The sequence below is a fragment of the Trachypithecus francoisi genome, unplaced genomic scaffold (genome assembly GCF_009764315.1).
Source record: "Trachypithecus francoisi isolate TF-2019V2 unplaced genomic scaffold, Tfra_2.0 Contig01440, whole genome shotgun sequence".
Taxonomy (NCBI): domain Eukaryota; kingdom Metazoa; phylum Chordata; class Mammalia; order Primates; family Cercopithecidae; genus Trachypithecus; species Trachypithecus francoisi.
In genome coordinates, this window is record NW_022681431.1 from 30,639,790 (window position 1) to 30,654,140 (window position 14,351).

Genomic DNA, 14,351 nt, shown 5'->3' on the forward strand with positions numbered 1-14,351 from the left:
GCCTGCAAGAAGTATGGGATTATGTAAAAAGACCAAATCTACGTCTGCTTGGGGTGCCTGAAAGTGAGGGGGAAAATGGAACCAAGTTGGAAAACACTCTTCAGGATATCATCCAGGAGAACTTCCCCAACCTAGTAGGGCAGGCCAACATTCACATTCAGGAAATACAGAGAACACCACAAAGATACTCCTCCAGAAGAGCAACTGCAAGACACATAATTGCCAGATTCACCAAAGTTGAAATGAAGGAAAAAATCTTAAGGGCAGCCAGAGAGAAAGGTCGGGTTACCCACAAAGGGAAGCCCATCAGACTAACAGCAGACCTCCCGGCAGAAACTCTACAAGCCAGAAGAGAGTGGGGGCCAATATTCAACGTTCTTAAAGAAAAGAATTTTAAACCCAGAATTTCATATCCAGCCAAACTAAGTTTCATAAGTGAAGGAGAAATAAAATCCTTTACAGATAAGCAAATGCTTAGAGATTTTGTCACCACCAGGCCTGCCTTACAAGAGACCCTGAAGGAAGCCCTAAACATGGAAAGGAACAACCGGTACCAGCCATTGCAAAAACATGCCAAAATGTAAAGACCATCGAGGCTAGGAAGAAACTGCATCAACTAACGAGCAAAATAACCAGTTAATATCATAATGACAGGATCAAGTTCACACATAACCATATTAACCTTAAATGTAAATGGACTAAATGCTCCAATTAAAAGACACAGACTGGCAAACTGGATAAAGAGTCAAGACCCATCAGTCTGCTGTTCAGGAGACCCATCTCACATGCAGAGACATACATAGGCTCAAAATAAAGGGATGGAGGAAGATCTACCAAGCAAATGGAGAACAAAAAAAAGCAGGGGTTGCAATCCTAGTCTCTGATAAAATAGACTTTAAACCATCAAAGATCAAAAGAGACAAAGAAGGCCATTACATAACGGTAAAGGGATCAATTCAACAGGAAGAGCTAACTATCTTAAATATATATGCACCCAATACAGGAGCACCCAAATTCATAAAGCAAGTCCTTAGAGACTTACAAAGAGACTTAGACTCCCATACAATAATAATGGGAGACTTCAACACTCCACTGTCAACATTAGATAGATCAACGAGACAGAAAGTTAACAAGGATATCCAGGAATTGAACTCATCTCTGCACCAAGCGGACCTAATAGACATCTATAGAACTCTCCACCCCAAGTCAACAGAATATACATTCTTCTCAGCACCACATTGCACTTATTCCAAAATTGACCACATAATTGGAAGTAAAGCACTCCTCAGCAAATGTAAAAGAACAGAAATTATAACAAACTGTCTCTCAGACCACAGTGCAATCAAACTAGAACTCAGGACTAAGAAACTCAATCAAAACCGCTCAACTACATGGAAACTGAACAACCTGCTCCTGAATGACTACTGGGTACATAACGAAATGAAGGCAGAAATAAAGATGTTCTTTGAAACCAATGAGAACAAAGATACAACATACAAGAATCTCTGGGACACATTTAAAGCAGTGTGTAGAGGGAAATTTATAGCACTAAATGCCCACAAGAGAAAGCTGGAAAGATCTAAAATTGACACTCTAACATCACAATTAAAAGAACTGGAGAAGCAAGAGCAAACACATTCAAAAGCTAGCAGAAGGCAAGAAATAACTAAGATCAGAGCAGAACTGAAGGAGATAGAGACACAAAAAACCCTCCAAAAAATCAATGAATCCAGGAGTTGGTTTTTTGAAAAAATCAACAAAATTGACAGACCGCTAGCAAGACTAATAAAGAAGAAAAGAGAGAAGAATCAAATAGACGCAATAAAAAATGATAAAGGGGATATCACCACAGACCCCACAGAAATACAAACTACCATCAGAGAATACTATAAACACCTCTATGCAAATCAACTAGAAAATCTAGAAGAAATGGATAATTTCCTGGACACTTACACTCTTCCAAGACTAAACCAGGAAGAAGTTGAATCCCTGAATAGACCAATAGCAGGCTCTGAAATTGAGGCAATAATTAATAGCCTACCAACCAAAAAAAGTCCAGGACCAGATGGATTCACAGCTGAATTCTACCAGAGGTACAAGGAGGAGCTGGTACCATTCCTTCTGAAACTATTCCACTCAATTGAAAAAGAGGGAATCCTCCCTAACTCATTTTATGAGGCCAACATCATCCTGATACCAAAGCCTGGCAAAGACACAACAAAAAAAGAAAATTTTAGACCAATATCCCTGATGAACATCGATGCAAAAATCCTCAATAAAATACTGGCAAACCGGATTCAGCAGCACATCAAAAAGCTTATCCACCATGATCAAGTGGCCTTCATCCCTGGGATGCAAGGCTGGTTCAACATTCGCAAATCAATAAACGTAATCCAGCATATAAACAGAACCAAAGACAAGAACCACATGATTATCTCAATAGATGCAGAAAAGGCTTTTGACAAAATTCAACAGCCCTTCATGCTAAAAACGCTCAAGAAATTCGGTATTGATGGAACGTACCTCAAAATAATAAGAGCTATTTATGACAAACCCACAGCCAATATCATACTGAATGGGCAAAAACTGGAAAAATTCCCTTTGAAAACTGGCACAAGACAGGGATGCCATCTCTCACCACTCCTATTCAACATCGTGTTGGAAGTTCTGGCTAGGGCAATCAGGCAAGAGAAAGAAATAAAGGGTATCCAGTTAGGAAAAGAAGAAGTCAAATTGTCCCTGTTTGCAGATGACATGATTGTATATTTAGAAAACCCCATTGTCTCAGCCCCAAATCTCCTTAAGCTGATAAGCAACTTCAGCAAAGTCTCAGGATACAAAATTAATGTGCAAAAATCACAAGCATTCTTATACACCAGTAACAGACAAACAGAGAGCCGAATCATGAATGAACTTCCATTCACAATTGCTTCAAAGAGAATAAAATACCTAGGTATCCAACTTACAAGGGATGTAAAGGACCTCTTCAAGGAGAACTACAAACCACTGCTCAGTGAAATAAAAGAGGACACTAACAAATGGAAGAACATACCATGCTCATGGATAGGAAGAATCAATATCGTGAAAATGGCCATACTGCCCAAGGTTATTTATAGATTCAATGCCATCCCCATCAAGCTACCAATGACTTTCTTCACAGAATTGGAAAAAACGGCTTTAAAGTTCATATGGAACCAAAAAAGAGCCCGCATTGCCAAGACAATCCTAAGTCAAAAGAACAAAGCTGGAGGCATCACGCTACCTGACTTCAAACTATACTACAAGGCTACAGTAACCAAAACAGCATGGTACTGGTACCAAAACAGAGATATAGACCAAAGGAACAGAACAGAGTCCTCAGAAATAATACCACACAGCTACAGCCATCTGATCTTTGACAAACCTGAGAGAAACAAGAAATGGGGAAAGGATTCCCTATTTAATAAATGGTGCTGGGAAAATTGGCTAGCCATAAGTAGAAAGCTGAAACTGGATCCTTTCCTTACTCCTTATACGAAAATTAATTCAAGATGGATTAGAGACTTAAATGTTAGACCTAATACCATAAAAACCCTAGAAGAAAACCTAGGTAGTACCATTCAGGACATAGGCTTGGGCAATGACTTCATGTCTAAAACACCAAAAGCAACGGCAGCAAAAGCAAAAATTGACAAATGGGATATGAGTAAACTAAAGAGCTTCTGCACAGCAAAAGAAACTACCATCAGAGTGAACAGGCAACCTACAGAATGGGAGAAAATTTTTGCAACCTACTCATCTGACAAAGGGCTAATATCCAGAATCTATAAAGAACTCAAACAAATTTACAAGAAAAAAAAAAACCCATCAAAAAGTGGGCAAAGGATATGAACAGACATTTCTCAAAAGAAGACATTCATACAGCCAACAGACACATGAAAAAATGCTCATCATCACTGGCCATCAGAGAAATGCAAATCAAAACCACAATGAGATACCATCTCACACCAGTTAGAATGGCAATCATTAAAAAGTCAGGAAACAACAGGTGCTGGAGAGGATGTGGAGAAATAGGAACACTTTTACACTGTTGGTGGGATTGTAAACTAGTTCAACCATTATGGAAAACAGTATGGCGTTTCCGCAAGGATCTAGAACTAGATGTACCATATGACCCAGCCATCCCACTACTGGGTATATACCCAAAGGATTATAAATCATGCTGCTATAAAGACACATGCACACGTATGTTTATTGCAGCACTATTCACAATAGCAAAGACTTGGAATCAACCCAAATGTCCATCTGTGACAGACTGGATTAAGAAAATGTGGCACATATACACCATGGAATATTATGCAGCCATAAAAAAGGATGAGTTTGCGTCCTTTGTAGGGACATGGATGCAGCTGGAAACCATCATTCTTAGCAAACTATCACAAGAACAGAAAAGCAAACACTGCATGTTCTCACTCATAGGTGGGAACTGAACAATGACATCACTTGGACTCGGGAAGGGGAACATCACACATCGGGGCCTATCATGGGGAGGGGGAAGGGGGGAGGGATTGCATTGGGAGTTATACCTGATATAAATGACGAATTGATGGGTGCTGACGAGTTGATGGGTGCAGCACACCAACATGGCACAAGTATACATATGTAACAAACCTACACGTTATGCACATGTACCCTAGAACTTAAAGTATAATAAAAAAATAAATAAAAATAAAATAAAATAAAATAAATAATGGAAACAATGGTCTTCTCTATCTGTCATCACAATGTCTTCCTCCTTCCCCCACTTAATTGCCTCCCTCTTTTCCTTGATGTAATCTGATATTTTATTAGTAGCCACTTTCCTCTCCCCTTATTTTGTTTTTACTTAATTTTACTTCTATATTTCTTACAACCTGTTTCCTCAATTTTTATTGTCCTGGACTTTTTTACAAAATCCTAATTTTAATACTTGGTTATTTTATTTTCCTTTTGATCAATTAAACCATTTAAAGATATGAATTTTCATCTTAGCATAACTTGGTTGCCACAGGTTTTGCTATTTGTATCCACCCACAGACACACACATTCAGTTTTTATTATTTTCTGAGAAAGCTATCATTGTATTTTTCTAAACTCCTTAATTCAATTGCTACCTTAAAAACCCATTAAAAAGTCTCCGTTGGGATACATTCTTATTTCAATATATAATTAATGTCCAGTTTAATTTTATTGTAATTAGAGATCATGGTTAGCACAATGTATGTTTAAAAATTGTTTTTTAATTTAAATTTAAATTTTTATAAAATAGAGACAGGGCCTCATTATGTTGCCCAGACTGGTTTCAAACTTCTGGGCTCAAGTGATCCTCCTACCTCAGCCTCCCAAAGTGCTGGGATTACAGGTGTGAGCCACGATGCCAGGCCTGTTTTTAAAATTTTATAGAGATTTTTATCATGGTTTTCTGATTTTAGGATTTTTATAAATGTTTCATGATGCTTGACAGGAAAGCATATGATCAGCAGGATAAAAGCTTGTACATATTTATTAATTATGCTGCTCTAAATAAATGTTCAAATTCTTTATATTCCCACATACTTTTTCTATACTTCATTTATCATAGGCTAAGACAGTAATTTCTGCGTTCTTAACAATTTTATGTATTTAGTTACATGTTATTTGATTCATAAAAGATCCAGAGTACTATGTCTTTGTTACTGATCATGTCTTCTGTGGATGTAAAATGGTATTTTTTGCTGTGTTCTAACTTCCCTTTTAATAAATCGAGTGTGTTTCCAGTTTAAGGCCATCATCAGGTAGTTACAGCAAAAAAATTGTTGAGAAGAAGGGGGACCAGACAGCAAGAATTATAAATTAAATTAGAAATTATAATCCTACATTTGAAATCAGTAGTGTTCCCTATATGCTGTTCCAAATTTAAATGGTGGTTGAATCATCATCTATGTCATCAGTGAAGATTGACAGTGTGGGTGATCCACAAACAGGAATAATCTCAATCCACCCAGTATGGAATTAAAACATTCTGCAGAACATGACTTCCAAATTCCGATTAAAGAGCACACACAAGAGCGACTGTGCTCAGTAGCGGCACTGTGTGTTATCTGCTAGGGCTAAAGACCAAAGGTAAGATTAAGGATCACAGAATGGAAGAACGATGAATGAGTTGCTGAAACATAACGTCTGAGGATTCTTTTATTTTCAAGACCAGTTTCTATGTCTTCAATTAAGGCTTCTGTTTTTTGTGTTTTTTTTGTTTTTTTTTTGGGGCCAGGGGGTAGTTTTGCTTTTGTTGTCCAGGCTGGAGTGCAATGGTGCGACCTCCACTCACCACAACTTCCGCCTCCCAGGTTCAAGCGATTCTCCGGCCTCAGCCTCCTGAGTAGCTGGGATTACAGGCATGGGCCACCGTGCCTGGCCAATTAAGGCTTTTGACCCTACTCAAAGGAATTATTCCAGGAAAGTATCTGATAAACTGAGTCCTCTGATATGAAATACAAAATGTATGAAACCAGAACACATACAGGGTGAAACTCATCAAACAGACTGTCTTATTATATATGCCTTCTGGAATAAAATGTGATAACAGGACTTTTCTAATTGTTTTTTCCCAAGTTATACATTCAGCTCATATATCACATAATATAGTATGGTTTCATAAATGTTTTGAAACAGGCTACAACAAAATTTAAACTATGCACTTAGGCCAGGCGCAGTGGCTCATGCCTATAATTCCAGCACTTTGGGAGGCCGAGGCAGGCGGACCACTTGAGGTCAGGAGTTCAAGACCAGCCTGGCTAACATGGAGAAACCCCATTTCTACTAAAAATACAAAAATTAGCCAAGTGTGGTGGTGCATGCCTGTGATCTCAGCTACTCAGGAAGCTGAGGCAGGAGAACTGCTTGAACCCAGGAGGCAGAGGTTGCAGTGAGCCAAGATCAAGCCTCTGCACTCCAGCCTGGGCGTCAAAGCGAGACTCTGTCTCAAACAAAACAAAACAAAACAAAATAAAACAAATCTATGCACTTAGCCACGTATACTTAGAAGGAAGCATAAATCAATAACATGTACCTAGATACATTCAAAAACTCATTTTAAACAATAGTTTCCATCTTATTTCCTGCCAAGTCCCCAACTTTTCCCTACCTTCTATTAGATGGCTCTAAGCAAGAAACTTAAAAATCAAACACAGGATAATTATCCTAAAAACTGATGCAATTCAACTATGACTCTATGTGGACATCAATACCCTTTGAGTGTTTCCAGATTCACAGCCTCACTCACAGAGGGCCCCATTCTTCACGCCATCCCACGGCTCTCATAGTTCATCCCACATTTGCCATTTGGGGACTGTTGTGTGCAGGGGAAATATGTGATATGAGAGAATAAGTGTTATGGAGTAATGACAACTGTGAACTCTTCTCAGCACTTCTATTATTTGGACTCTGATGAGAGCCATCTGCTCTCCAACTACACTGCAAGTTCCTGAGAGCTGAGGCTGTGTCCTTAGTGCTCACAGGGAATAGCTCTGGGCTTTGTCCAGAAGTCCATGATCAATGATATCGGACAAACTGACTCAAACCCAAGTTGTGACCTGTCTTGTCTATTTTACAGATGGCACCCCACTGCAGTCCCATTCAGGGAGACCTGCTTTAAGTGCCAACAAGCTATCCTAAGACTACTCATCACCAGCTCAAAGGAAACAAAACTGGCCAGGCGTGGTGGCTCATGTCTATAATCCCAGCACTTTGGGAGGCCCAGGTGGGTGGATCACGAGGTCAGGAGATTGAGACCATCCTGGCTAATACGGTGAAAACCCATCTCTACTAAAAATATAAAAAATTAGCCGGGCGTGGTGGCAGGTGCCTGGAGTCCCAGCTACTCGGGAGGCTGAGGTAGGAGAATGGCGTGAACCTAGGAGGCAGAGCTTGCAGTCAGCCAAGATCATGCCACTGCACTCCAGCCTGGGTGACAGAGTGAGACTTCATCTCAAAAAAAAAAAAAAAAAAGCTATTTCAACTGGTGTGGAAGAGTTAGCCTTCAGCAGTCTTGCTTAAGTGTAGGTTAATCATTAAAAAGATGGCATTACATGTGTTTAAAAGCATTCCAAAAGACAACTGATGCCTATAGAAAAGTCACAAGCCCGTGTCCTTGGAAAAAGAATATATTTAGCGACATGCGTCTCCTCCACGCTCCACACACCACAGTGAATGGAAGTAACGTGGAGTCTGGGGAAGATGTTACTTTTCATTCCTTACAGTGTTGTATTGTTTGAAATATTTCAGTGAATATGTGCTTCTCTGGTAAGTTTTAAATAACTCACATTAGGAAATCACAATGAATGGGCGGCGGGCGCACCCGCACCTCTTCCTGCCTTCCTCCCCCATGCTTGCCAGGCGGAGCCGGGGAGGACGACGCTGGCTATGCTGTCCACGTGGGTACCTCAGCTGGGCTGCTACCTGGCTGTGTAATCTCGGGCACGTTACTTAACTTTCCTTTGCCTCAGTTTCCTCATCTGTGAAGCTGGGGAAGGTTCTTGGGGAGACAGAGGGAGCTCATGTTCATGGCGCCAGTGGAGTGCTTGCTCCAGGCACCTTGGCCATGGTTGGGCACCACAATGGCACTGATGGGGACCTGAACGAGAAGGTTTGTGGCCTGAGGCGAAGATATGAATCCTGGATCTACCACATGTGGCCGTGTGCACATGGCAGGCGGCCCAGCTCTGAGGGAACCCAGTCTCCTCACCTGTGGACTGGGAGGGACAGTTCTGCCCCACAGGCTTGCTGTGGAGAGGGGATGGCGTACCATGTGTGTGGTGTGGGGCACAGTACCAGCACTCTCCTGATAATCAGTAAGTAGGGGGATTTCTATACAGAAACTTTGTGGAAATTGAAATATTTCTGTATATGGTAGCAAAAAAGGAAAAAACAAAACAAACTCTTCCCACTGAGGCTGATTCCTCATGCGCAGAGCCCCAGCTTTGAAACACGCCGCTGGGCCACACCATATACTCTTGTGAGGCCACCTGACCTGGGTGTCTGAAGCATGAAGCCACTTGCCTTTGCTTGGAGTTTTCTTTTAAACATATTGGCTGGAATCTTAAAATTGTGAGTAAATATAAACATGGGTGGCTATGTCTGTTATGAGGGCTCATATATTCCTTCTGGTGCCGAGAACTCTGCCCCCATGCAGCAAACGCCAATTAGTTTTTCTTGAATGATACAAACGAATGAACCTAGGAAAAATCCGGAAGTGACTTTCGCTTTGTTGAGACTGGTGAGTGTGTCTGTATACAGAGGCTCACCGGAGCTATTTTAGAAGTACCTGCAGATACTGGGCAGAGTAGGGTGATGAGACCTGGGCTCTGGTCCTCCCAACCCAGGTTCTGGTCCTCCCCACCCTGGCCATCTATGGATCACTCTCTGAAACTCCCAGAGCCCATTTCCTCTTCACTGGTCTTCAGGGCTCCTCCCTGCAGCTCCAACTTTCCACACCACGACCAGGAGCCCTCTCTTGTCCAGCTGTAGGTTTCAGAGCACTCCTCAGTGGTCGGTATCAGTAATTATCCCTCATGGGGAATTTATGGCAATACCATCACTTTGAACATCATATAAGGAACAAAACCAGAAACAACTATGCCCTACAATTCCACAGAGATTATTTTTGTTAATTGCTATTTCCACTGTCAACCCCCAGTCCCCTCAATGGCTGGACCAAGTGGCAGGCTCCCATGTGAGCCCACAGGTATGCTCAGCGCACACAGGATGCCAATCAAACTTCACCATGGAAGCAGTGGGAGGGCAGCAGGCCAGTCTCAGGCAGGCCAGCCCTAGCATTCATTCTGCCTTGGAAAAGCCAGGTCTGAACAAGGGATGGTGGTGTCCTACCGAGAGGAGGATGGTGGAGGGGGCAGATGGAGAAAAACAAGGTCCCAGAGACCCAGAGAACCTGGAGATGCGTTTTGCACAACCATCTACAGAGCCCTACAGCTTCCCTCACATGCGGTCCGGTGGCCCTGACCCATCCCAGTGGCCTGGAGAAGGCCTCCCGGCTAGCAGGGGCCTACCTTGCAGTGTGTGGTGCTGACTGGAAGCCCAATGTTGGAGGCGATCACCACCGTGAAGGCTGAGGCCAGCTCGATCGTGAAGCCACTGCGGAGGGAGCATGAGACACGTCACGGGTGTCCTCTGTATCGCCTCCCTGACACCCCGCGGGTGACAGAGGCTCGCCAGAACATTCTCCGGGGTGACTGCCAACTGCTGACTGGGCAAGATCAACTTTAACAGAACAAGAGGCCGCTGCTCAATGACAGCGATTCCCACCAAGGCTGCGTTTTCCTGTGCACGGCCCCCAGAAGCCTGGCTTTCTGATACATTTCAAAGACCACACACTGGGCCAGACATTCCTGCTGTGCAGTAAGATAGTAAATCAGTCATTTCTAAAACGCAAAGGAAAAACTATGCTCTCATTTAAAAAATGTGTACTTATTACAAAAGAGTGTATTTTTCTCAGATTACAAATTTTTCTTCAAATCAATCTTCTCAAATATCTTTTATTGAAATGATTTTCAAGTGAGAACTTAAAATTGGAAATTTATATAGGAGGCTCACTGGAGCTATTTTAGGTTTCTCTGCAGATGCAGGGCAGAGCTGCGTGATGAAACCTGGGTTCTGGTCCTCCCCACCCTGGGTGCCTTTGGATCACTTCCTGAAACTCCCAGAGCCTGTAGGAAAAGGAAACCTCCCGTATGTTTTAAAAAGAGAGAGATTTCCTACCACAGGTGGCTCCAAATTTTGGTCATGTTCTGAAAGTTCTGGAAGTTCCTTTAACCCCTGATGCAGCTAAAGGCTATGCAGTTGAGAGACCACATTTAAAGCCTCCAGAGCTCACCCATGATGACAGGGGGCGCCTTGCTGTCTGGCAGAGCAAGAGGAAAGTAACCCCAGCAGGGGGGTTGCTGAGAGCTGGGGTGGCCAGAGAACTTTCAGGAAAGGCCAGCCTGGGGGCCTGCTTAAGTCTGTGCCCTCCCTGCCCACCTGCCTCTGGCCCCCGTGCTGGCTAAGGGTGAGCTGCTTCTCTCCTCCCTGCCTCCTCTGCTCTGCTACCCCTGCTTGTCTGCCCTTCCCACTCCTCATCTCAGGCACCCTGTGGCTGGGGGCCGGGACACAGTGAGGGAGGGCAAGGATAGGTGGCATGGTAAGTAGGGCCATTCTTGCCCACTGTCCCTTCCTCCCTGTGATTCGCTGCCGACTGCCGGTGCTGAGCAGGTTGTTCAGACACAGAAGGGCAGCTCTACCCAGGCCTCGGATGACAAGACCTGCCCTTCCCGTCCACCAGCCAGGCTTACCTGGACGGCGTGATGGGAGTGAGGTCTTTCCCCATGGTCTGAATCACTCTTCTCCCCCAGACCCAGAGGCCTGTGCAGATTCCAACTCCTCCATAAAACAGCAGCCAGACGGGTGTAGCTGCTTCTTGCATTACCCCACCTTGTTTGTAAATCAGCCACAAGGCTACCAGGGGACCGATGGCATTACTGGGAAAAATAAAAAGAGAAAAGATTAACTAAATATGCAAGTGGCACTGTACATGATACAGGTGACTTTGTTTTATTGTGCTTCATTTTATTCACTTTATCACACTCCACAGATACGACGTTTTTTCTGTCTTTTTTTTTTTTTTTTTTTGAGACGGAGTCTCACTCTGTTGCCCGGGCTGGAGTGCAGTGGTGTGATCTTGGCTCACTGCAACCTCCGCCTCCCAGGTTCAAGCAATTCTCCTGCCTCAGCCTCCCGAGTAATTGAGACTACAGCTGTGGGCCACCACACCCGACTAATTTTTGTATTTTTAGTAGAGATGGGGTTTCACCATGTTGGCCAGGCTGGTCTCGAACCCCTGACCTCGTGATCTGCCCACTATGGCCTCCCAAAGTGTTGGGATTACAGGCATGAGCCACTGCACCTGGCCTTCAGATACGACTTTTTTTTACAAATTTGAGGTTTGTGGCACCCCTGCATCGAGCAAGTCCACTGACGCGATTTTCCAGAGGTATGTGCTCACGTCATGTCTCTGTGTCACATTTTGGTAATTCTCATAGTATTCCTGACTTTTTCATTATTATCATATCTGTTAGGATCTGTGATCAGTGATCTTTTATGTTACTATTATAATTGTTTTGGGGTGCCATGAACTGTTCCCATATGAGATGGTAAGCTTCACTGATAAATGCTATGTGTGTTCTCCCTGCTCCACTGACCGCTCACTCCCCTGTCTCTCTCCCTCTCCTCCTGCCTATTTCCTGAGATATTGTTATATTGAAATTAAGCCAATAAATTACCCTACAGTGACCTCTAAGTGTTCAACTGAAAGGAAGAGTTGCATGTCTCTCAGTTTAAATCAAAAACTAGAAATGATTAAGCTTAGTGAGGAAGGCATATCAAAATCAGAGATAGGCCAAAAGCTAGGCCTCTTGGGCCAGTTAGCCAAGTTGTGAATGCAAAGGGAAAGCTTCTTGAAGGAAATTTAAAGTGCTACTCCAATGAACACATGAATAATAAGAAAGCAAAACAGCCCTAGTGCTGATATGGAGACAGTCTAAGTGGTCTGGATAGAAGATCTAACCAGCCACAATATTCCCTTAAGTCAAAGCCTAATCCAGAGCAAGGCCCTAGTTCTCTTCAGTTCTGTGAAGGCTGAGAGAAGTCAGGAAGCTAAAGAAAAGCTGGAAGCGAGCAGAGGTTGGTTCAGGAGGTTTAAGGAAAGAAGCCATCTTCATAGCATAGAAGTGCAAGGTGAAGCAGCAAGTGGTGATGGAGAAGCTGCAGTGAGTTCTCCAGAAGATCCAGCTAAGATCATTGATGAAGGTGGTTACAGTAACAATAAATTTTCAATGTAGAAGAAACAGTCTTCTATTGGAAGAAGATGCCAGCTAGGACTTCCATAGCCAGAGAGAAGGCAATGCCTGCCTTCAAAGGACAGGCTGACACTGTTCTCAGAGGCTAATGCAGCTGGTTAACTTTAGTTGAAGCCAATGTTCACTTACATTCCAAAAATCCTATTGCTCTTAGGAATGATGCTAAATCTACTCTGCCTGTGTTCTAGAAATGGAACAACAAAGCACATCTGTTTACAGCATAGTTTACTGAATATTTTAAGCCCACTGTTGAGACCTACTGCTCAGAAAAAAAATTAATATTTCAAAACATTACTGCTCATTGACAATGCACTTGGTCACCGGAGAGCTCTGATGGAGATATGCAAGGAGATGAATGTTGTTCTCCTGTCTGCAAATACAGCATCTGTTCTGCAGCCCATGGATCAAAGAGCAATTTGACTTTCAAGTCTTATTTTACTTAAGATATACATTTTGTAGGGCTAGAGCTGCCATAGATAGTGATTCCTCTGATGGGTCTAGGGAGTCCATTGAAACCTTCTGGAAAGGATCCCCCATTCTAGATGCCATTAGAACACTTGTGATTCATGGGAGGAAGTGAAAATACCAACATTAACAGGAGTTTGGAAGAAGTTGATTCCGCTCTCACATATGACTTTGAGAGATTCAAAACTTTAATGAAGGAAGCCACTGTAGATGTGGCGGAAACAGCAAGAGAACTGGAAGTGGAGTCTGGCGATGTGACTGAACTGCTGCAATCTCACGACAAAACTTGAACAGATGAGGAGGTGCTTCGTACGGATGAGCAAAGAAAGCTTTTTGAGATGGAATCTACTCCTGGTGAAGATGTTGTGAACATTGTTGAGATGACAACAAAGGATTTAGAATATTCCACAAACCCAGTTGTCAGAGCAGAGGCTGGGTGTGAGGGGACTGACTCCAGTTTTGAAAGAAATCCTACAGTGGGTAAAATGTTATCAAACTGCATTGCATGCTACAAAGAAATCTTTTGTGAAAGGAAGAGTTAATTGATGCGGCAAATTTCATTGCTGTCTTAATTTAAGAAATGGCCACAGCCACCCCAACCTTTAATCACCACCACCCTGATGAGTCAGCAGACATCAACATCAAGGCCCAGACCCTCCATCAGCAAAATTATGATTTGCTGAATGTTCACAGGGTTGCTAGCATTATTTCTTAGCAATAAAGTATTTTCAAATTAAGGTATGTACATTGTTTTTTAGACACATTTAATAGACTACAGTACACCATTACAGAAACATAACTTTTCTATGTGCTGGGACACCAAAAATTTCATGGGTATTGTGAAACTTGTTTTATTGCAGTGGCCTGGAACGGAACCCACAGTGCCTCCCAGGTATTCCCGTACATGGTGACTTTTGTCTTGAGCATAGCTCATCTTGGTGTATTTGAGGTTCATCTATATCATCTATTCATGGTCAAAAT

The 14,351-nt window shown here is 42.7% G+C and overlaps 1 protein-coding gene across 8 annotated transcripts in view; it reads right to left on the minus strand.

The window, feature by feature from the left end:
* Positions 1 to 14,351, minus strand: part of SLC20A2 (solute carrier family 20 member 2) — a 132,325-nt gene that overhangs the window by 9,255 nt on the left and 108,719 nt on the right. For all 8 annotated transcript variants that reach the window (XM_033232442.1, XM_033232434.1, XM_033232452.1 and 5 more), the window contains 2 exons: positions 11,343 to 11,528; positions 10,062 to 10,146 (listed from right to left, as the gene is read on the minus strand). In XM_033232442.1, the coding sequence (XP_033088333.1) occupies positions 10,062 to 10,146; positions 11,343 to 11,528 (271 nt within the window). The remainder of the gene's footprint in view (positions 1 to 10,061; positions 10,147 to 11,342; positions 11,529 to 14,351) is intronic.